This window comes from Astatotilapia calliptera, chromosome 7 (genome assembly GCF_900246225.1).
Source record: "Astatotilapia calliptera chromosome 7, fAstCal1.2, whole genome shotgun sequence".
In the NCBI taxonomy this organism is placed as follows: Eukaryota; Metazoa; Chordata; class Actinopteri; order Cichliformes; family Cichlidae; genus Astatotilapia; species Astatotilapia calliptera.
This window is the reverse complement of record NC_039308.1, coordinates 30,851,614-30,859,429: the sequence shown is the minus strand read 5'-3', so window position 1 is coordinate 30,859,429 and position 7,816 is coordinate 30,851,614. Positions and strand designations below refer to the sequence as shown.

The 7,816-nt window shown below is 39.9% G+C and overlaps 1 protein-coding gene across 6 annotated transcripts; it reads right to left on the bottom strand.

The window, feature by feature from the left end:
• Positions 1-451: 451 nt before the first annotated feature.
• LOC113025980 (bromodomain-containing protein 3-like) lies at positions 452-7,268 on the bottom strand. Of its 6 annotated transcripts, none has more exons than XM_026174311.1 (10): positions 7,171-7,268; positions 4,682-5,010; positions 3,472-3,609; positions 3,019-3,154; positions 2,323-2,573; positions 2,109-2,237; positions 1,876-2,022; positions 1,180-1,325; positions 815-1,089; positions 452-684 (listed from the first exon to the last, which is right to left on the bottom strand). In XM_026174311.1, the coding sequence occupies exons 2-10, from the start codon at positions 4,874-4,876 to the stop codon at positions 572-574; spliced, it is 1,530 nt and encodes a 509-aa protein (XP_026030096.1). In that variant the 5' UTR covers positions 4,877-5,010; positions 7,171-7,268; the 3' UTR covers positions 452-571. The 6 variants fall into 6 exon arrangements, with proteins under 6 accessions (XP_026030096.1, XP_026030101.1, XP_026030099.1 ...); XM_026174316.1 differs by having other exon boundaries at positions 1,891-2,022; XM_026174314.1 differs by having other exon boundaries at positions 4,682-5,007.
• Between the last annotated feature and the right edge of the window lie 548 nt (positions 7,269-7,816).

Sequence of the window (7,816 nt, the reverse complement as noted above, 5' to 3'; positions counted from 1 at the left end):
GTTTGTGCTGAAAAGAAAAAAATTCCAGTGATTTCATAAAGAAGAGTAGAAGAGATTTATGGGGATATCTGCCTAGATGTTACCATGTGCACTCACATTACTGTACTTCTCAACCATTTTGGGGGCTTTTAAGAAAATTCAAATGGTTACTGTGTTTTATTTGACAGCCAAAATAAGTCCACCACGCCATGTATAAATCTTGGTCAATAAATGGTTAAGAAACAATTTAGTTACACCACTTAATATTAGTAATATAAATTGAAGTATTTCCAAATCAGCAAAGAAAAAAATAAATGTAAAAAAATGGGATAATGGTCAATCAAAGACGTTATCATCTGAAACTGATGTAATGAAATCTACTCTTACCCAAGCAGAATGCCATCCAGCTCTGTTGCAGATTTAGAGTCTGATAAACACCAGAGAGATCGTTATTCAAAATACAGTACGAACATTTTCAACAGGAATTTTTATTTTAAACATAACGAACAGGTAACAAAATAGAGAGGTTTAATATATTTGACGAAATGTCTTTTGGTCATAATAGCAAAAATAAATAAAATCAATACAGTAATCATGAGTCACTGTCTTCTGTGCTAGAGTCAGTGAAGCTGGTGTTGGCAGAATCTGAAGAACTGCTGCTGCTGCTGCTGGTGGTGCGATGAGATGGAGTTTGACGGCTTTTCTCTGGATGAAGGGGAGTAAAAGAGGCAACATCATTGATTAAATGCTACAGATAGTGATAGCAGGGAAAATCTATGGGTGACTTGTGCCTTAATGTCAAATGAATTCAAGTGAGCCTGTGCTTGGTACTTACTTTGAAATTTCTTAAACTTCTTACAGAGACATGACTTGACATATTGCTCCAGAGCGCGCAGAGTGGATGGCTTTAGCGTCTCAAAGTCAATCTCGATTTCATCTGGGTTGGTGTTGCACACCGAGGGCTCCCGGCTCTGAATGATGTGCACCACGTGGCCCAGTTTCATGCCAGGTAACCGGTTAATGTCCAGGCTTAGCTGGTGCTTTTCAACGTAAGTCATTGGCAAAGATTCATCCTCTGACTCCCATTCATTGCTCCCTTTCCATGAATATCTATCAAAAAGACAAAGCAGTGAAAATCTCTGTTAAAAAGTAATACCACAAAATAAAAAAAAAGTTAATGAGCTAAACAAAACATCATACCTAGCACAGGAATTTGATGTACATCTGGAATTCAATACTCCAACATTTTGTCGACTGTTGTCTTTTTTGTCCTTTTCTTTTTTCTTCTTTGGTTTACTCACAGGGGATTCAGACAGAGCAGCAAGCTGTCCATGAACGGCTTTAAGCTGGGAATAAAAGTGCCACAAAAATTAGAAGTCTTGTATTCCTGAGAATGATGAATCAGTAGGAAGGTTCAATACGCAGTTAACACCCATGCTCCCTGGAAGTAGCCTTCCAGCAGACCTTGGAAAGTTGAACACACAGGAACTTTTGGCTCAGAAACCAGACCGCAGTTTTCAGAATGAGAGCGAGCTGTGAAGGTGGTATATTTGGCACAAATGACTTGAACTGTGGATCAAAAAGGCAACTGTATTGCCAGCCCAGCTTGCCATTTTGCTCTCTAAAGCATTTAATTCCTCAAAATAAAATGCAATGTAAGGGTTATAGTCGTGGTGGGGTGAAAGAGATTGCACAATGATGTGCACTAGATCACAAAGGAAAATCTAAAAGTAGAAGCAGCTCTGGAAATGGTGCTGAGCTATCCAAGGAGACTACTTCCTTGTGCACAGTGGACAAACTTAAATCAGATATGAGCTTTGTTTTGCTGTGCGTTGCACAACTTTTTCATAGCACCTAGTAATAATACATGAGGCAAACATCTGTGCAGCAACCCACCTGATCTGCACCCACCTGTTCTTGCAACTCAGCAAGTCGGGTGGCACGCTCCTCTGCAGACTCTGGTTTGTCCAAACTGCCACCTGCTTGTGAGGTCACTTCCACGTGTTCGTCTGGCATCTTTGCAAAACTTTGCTCGAAAACTCCCTGAAGCAAACAGAGTGAAATAGAAAGCAGAGCAACCAAAACTTTCCCCCTCCCACCCATTTTTAATAATAATATTCCAAACCCACCTGAAGTTTTCTGGCCTTAACAACAACATCATGATGTGCAGGATTGTATTTGTAGCAGTTAGAAAAAATTAACCTAACATCTGCAGCAAACGCTTGTGCATCCTGGTACTCTCCTGCATCCACCTTTTTCTGAAAATAAAAAAGGTAACCAAATAAAGCATGTGTATCAAGGCACAAAGCAAATGCATGTATAAAAGCATATAAGCAAACATACTTTAACCGTGCTGAGATCCATGGGGTACTTGATGATGTCATGATAATCGTGTAGCTGCAGAGCTTCTGCGTCTACAGGCTTGTAAAAAGGCCAGGCGTAGGCAGAATGTTTCTTGGACAGCATTTCCTTCAGGATATGCTTGCAGTACTTCAGCTGTTCACTAAGGCCACAGGGTTCAGTGTTTTGTTGTAATGACTCCTCATTAAAGTCGCTCTTGGCACGGCTTGAGCTCTCACGCCTCTTCCTGCTTTCTAAAAATAGTTAAATTAATTGTTACAATTAGTTCATTTAAACAAACCTTTTTCTCTCTCTTATCTGCCCTATTTCCTTCATTAGCCTAGAGTTTTTAAAGATGTAAATTAATTAAAGCGAAAATGCTGCTAAAACTAATCTATAACCTTATTAAAACTTTAGACTTTTAATAAGTGGATAAGAAGCACACATAGCTGTGAAACTGAAAGTCTGGATTGCCAGGATTTTGGAGAGTAACGGTAAAACCCATCACTCTCCATGAACGCCTGCACCCTCTGATCTCATATTTGGTTATTGCTTTACATACAAGGTGTTCAGCATCTCATCAGTGACACACTCCATGTGCTAGCCTATGCAGTCTGCTGAATTCTTGCGACCGAACATCAAAGTACTAGTTTACTACTAATAAGTACTCAGTGTTACAAGTTCTTTTAAGTGAGTTACCTGGAGTGCTACTTTTTTTGCCCTTCCCTTTGGCAGCATGAGGAACAATCTCCACTTCATTCTGAGGCATCTGGGCAACTTTTTGCAAGTAAATCTTTTCCAAGGTGAGCGCCATCAGGACAATATCGTCTGTAGGCTGAAGAGGACAGAGGGAATGGTTTTTTGCATTTTGTAGCTCAACTACACCAATTTTGGACATGGTGACATATTGTCCTCTTGCATGCCTTAGAGAATTGGTAATTAGTTTAATAAGGAATTTTCACAGTGAATGCCGTTCTAAGAAAATGTTGGCGATCAACGCCGAAAGCCAAATTAACTGCATCCAGGCCCAGTATACAAAACTCGACTCTTGCTCAAACATTCTCCGGCATGGCATATATTGCCCAGTGTGAGGACACGCTTAGTATCTGTAAGGGAACAATGGAAGGAATTTGCAATCACAAAGCTCCTCACCTTATTGTATAAGTAGCAGTTGGTAAACATGGTGTTGAAGTCTTCCAGGCATTCACTCGCACTCCAATAATAGTTGTTCTCTAGTCGTTTCTTAATGGTTCCCATGTCCATGGGCAATGTTATTATTTTATGATAGTCCTGGTTAAGAGAAAGAGTTGATGTCAGATGAATATAGCATTACATTTTGCGCTGCCCCACACTGAGGCTCTGCCAAAGTTTGATTAATGGGGAACAATGACACTGCACAATTTCCAGTTTATTCATGTTGGATCTTAATTTAATTAATCTTTTTCTATAAAACTTGATATTAACTAAATGTTAATTACTTTATTAAGACAGAGTCAAGCGGCATCATTCAGACTACTTAATAGTGTTTGGAACTTAAGGCAAAAATGGAGGTGGCTAATTCGCGACCAACTTAAAATCACCAAGATTAGCTTTTTTGCACTGTCTGAAGTGAGTCAGATAATTGGGCTGGAATTAACATCAATTTATGATTTTTTTTTTAACTGTTTGCATTTTTAGATTCAGCACTAAATTGGGTAAATAAATTAGTTACACTTCATACACATTCTTGATGATGTATTAAAATTTAGGATCAAGGATATATCGGCAGGTTTTCGAGTCATTTCTTACTGAAGTATGGCTAAAACTAGGATAAGATGCAAGACAGAGTGACACTGCATTCCATTATCTCTATACTCACTGTGGTATGTAGGTTGTGCGTGAGAATTAGGAACAAAATAAAAGGGAGGAAAAACAAAAAAATATCTTAGACAACATTATATTAACAGTAAGAGAATAAAAAAAAAACGAAAAGAAGATCTAGTAGTTTCAGAAGAGAAGAACAGACAGACCCAGGAACACAAAGCAAGTTAGCGTATCTGAAAACAAAACTAAAAAACAAAAAAAAGAAATTATATATATGTATAAAACTGCTGGCAGCTACCAGTAAATTTATATTTAACAACAATGGCTAAATAGATCATATAATACAATATAATGCCCACTTAACATCACTTTTGTGGAATTGTGGAATTAAAAAATATTTTCATTATGAGCAAAACTATGACTTACTTGTGCAACTAACTGAAGAAAAGCCCTGCAATCCTGAGGCTGAAGTCATTTTTGTACCATGATTTGTGAAAAACCCATAAAAATGACTTGATGCACTGTAACCCTGTCAGCTGAACATGTGCAAACTACTCACTGGCAGTCCAAGAGCAACTGCATCGACAGGCTGGTAAAAAGGCCAGGCGAACTGGTGCCGCCACAGGGATTTGATCACTATGTTCTGCATATACTGCAGCTGGTTGGTCCTCCGGCCTTGCTTGCTGGGATTGGTCACCTCGGGAGGTGGGGGATTAACAAGCTGAGGGGGGTCCTGGTTGGTGTCTGTGGACATGACGGCTGCACAAATTCTTCTGGGTTCTGTTATCTTCTGTAAGTCATGTAGTGTTCACCTGACAGCTTGTCACACACTCTGAAAACTATGCATGAAGCAGGCTGGGGAATCGTCAAACCACACAATGTGGCCTGCTGACATAAAAGAATAGACTGTTACGATCATGTGGTTCTCCAAATATTAAATATAACACTATAAAAAGAGGAAGCGACTGATTACTTCACACCATTGATATAGTTTCAAAAACAGACTATATCTCATACCTTTTGAAGCTTATCACATTCATTTTACTGTATTATTATGTAAAACAATCTGCACGTGACTGTATAAAGGCTCTTTCCTTGCATGCTGAAAGGAGGCAATTGAGGTATTTCAGGCATCCAGTTAGAATGCCTCCTGGGCATACCTAACTGGGAGGAGACCCTGGGGTAGAACCAGAACCTGCTGGAGAGATTATACATCTCATCCGACCTGGGAATGCCTTGGGACCATGGGGAACTGGAAAGAGTGGCTGGGGAGAAGGATGTCTGAATACTGCAACCCGGCTTCAGATGAGCAGAAGACGCGGAGGCTGTGTAAAGGTTTAGTGGGCATGCGAACTGAGAAATGTTTTCTTGGCAAATACACTGACAAAATTTAAGAGGCTGTTTCACTGATGGTGTTGGAATCAGCTATGTTTATTTAGCTGTCTAGGAATCTGCCTGCAATTATTCCAATTTTAATATTTAGAGAAGGTGGAGAGATGGAGGTATGCATTGGATGGAAGAGGAATCAAGAGGTGAGAGGTGAAGAAGAAAGTGAAGACAAGGCAAAGTGAGTGGAGATGAGTGTCACGGGTGATTTGTGACAGGAGGACAGCAGCAAAAGTGAAAGCGAAGGTTTAGAGGATGGGAGCGAGATGGGCTATGAAGTATGGTTTGGAGCACTAACAAAAAGGCGGGAGGGCGAGCTGGAGCTGTTAAAGGTGAAGATCTAAGATTTTTATTAGGCCTGACTAGAATGGGCGAGATTAAAAATGAGTACATGAAAGGGTCAGCTTAGACTGAGGTTGCTACAAAGGATGATAAAGATGGAGCTGCTAAGTATGAAGAAAAGAGAAAGACAAGAGAAGAGATTCTTAGATGTAGTGAAAGAGAACATGGAGAGTGTTAGTGTGACAGAGGAGGGTGCTACAGATAGGGTGAAATGAAGGGAGATGACCCATTGTGGTGACCCTTAAAGGGAGCAGCAGAAAGGAGCAGGTGATTTTGATTTTTTCTTATTTCAGTTTTATTTGCAGTTCTAATGCATTTCAATTAATTTCGAGGGAGGCTTTGTTCATTTCAGTTTAGTTTTTAAATAGCTTCCAAAACTTTATTCTTCAAATATTATTATATTTTGTTGGTCTAAGTTAACACATTATATTTCAAGACAAACACATTATTGTGAACGCATCCTTTTCTCAATAAATAAAACCAAACTGGGGAAGACTAAATGCATTTCATGTATTTAACTTTAAGTTTTAGTGAGGTGATATTACTGTTTATCTATTTTAACATTTAAATCTATTTTCCTTTATTCCAGATCAAATGTTTCTTCAAATCTAATTTTATTTCATTTGCTCATTTTACTAAACATCGCCACTGGAGAAGGCAGTGAGAGTCTGCATGATCTCAGACGCGGTATAAATCTCAACCTAGCTCATGTAATATCATACCATTAAATACAAGTCAACTAATATAATGCTAACTTAACGGAGTAAGAAGGAAGAATCGGATTGTCAAGTTTTAAATGAGCACGACAGAGTTAAATAATCAGGAGGCCAGCTCTTGGGAACACTAACCAGTCACGTTCAGCACGTTAGCTTCATTTGGCTAGCAGGTTAAGGTAAACCTATATGGGCGCATTGAGAGACAGATTTAAGTCGTCACTGCAAATGGGCAATAAAAAAAACACCACAGTATCTTGTGCAGTGCCTACTGGGGTTTGTGTATTACAATTGGGCCTCGCTCTGCCGCGGTTAACTTACCACTTACAAAGTTTTCATAGGGACGCCAGTCGCTGTTACCTGAACGCTCGCAATTACCTTCAGATAACGGCAACACATACATGTACCACATAACTTGTTTCGCAGAGGATGACGGGAGAGTCACGAGTGTTTACCAACTCGTTTTTTCTTCTTATGAAGGCACTTTAAAATGCTAGTTTCTATTTAAGACCGTTCGCGCCGCACCGAAGGCCAAACAGAGGGGAAAAAAGTCGCGATACGGTAACTCCTGGCTGCACTTAGACCAGCTGAAAACGTCCACACAAACCTGCTGCGGGCATGGCTTCAAGTAACAAGCTACCCTTCGTCGAAAGCTTCGGTGACCAATTTTTTTTTAGCCAAAGTTAACAGCGTATACCGCCGCCTGCTGTGTCGGAGGGTATCGACAATAAAACCAAAATGACCGAAAGTAGGGCTGCTCAATTAATCGAATTTTAATCACGATTACGATCTGGGCTTTCAACGATCATTAAAAATGACTGAGCCGATTATTAGCCCCTCCCTAATTTATCCGCGACACCTTAAAGGCCGGTCCGTGAAAATATTGTCGGGCATAAACCGGTCCGTGGCGCAAAAAAGGTTGGAGACCGCTGATTAAGAGGACCCGAGGGAAGCTCGGAAAGCTAAGCAGAAGTTATTTGGAGAGTGACTGCAGTTGGTTGAAAAGAGAGTTTAAAAAAAAAACTTCAGTGGTGTTGCACACTATTTTATATTATTTTTTTAAAGTCATTGTTAACCCTTTAAAGCCGGTCAGAGCAGCACGCTCTATCTATTTTTAAATCCCTGTAGAACCTGAACCGTGTAAGCTAGCGCAATAATTAGTTTTCCATATGAAACCGGAGGAGTTGTACTTACATCTGATGCCATCAGCTTGTCCTCGGTCACGGTTTCGTTCCACATATAGCTTTGCAAAA

What these genes read in the sequence shown, in the direction of transcription:
- LOC113025980 (XM_026174311.1), bottom strand. Translation starts at nt 4,876, where the DNA reads ATGTCCACAGACACCAACCAGGACCCCCCTCAGCTTGTTAATCCCCCA. An exon ending in ACTGCTACTTATACAATAAG is followed by an intron (nt 3,155 to 3,471) that starts GTGAGGAGCTTT and finishes TGTCCTCTTCAG; the next exon opens with CCTACAGACGATATTGTCCT. An exon ending in ACATCAAATTCCTGTGCTAG is followed by an intron (nt 1,090 to 1,179) that starts GTATGATGTTTT and finishes TCTTTTTGATAG; the next exon opens with ATATTCATGGAAAGGGAGCA.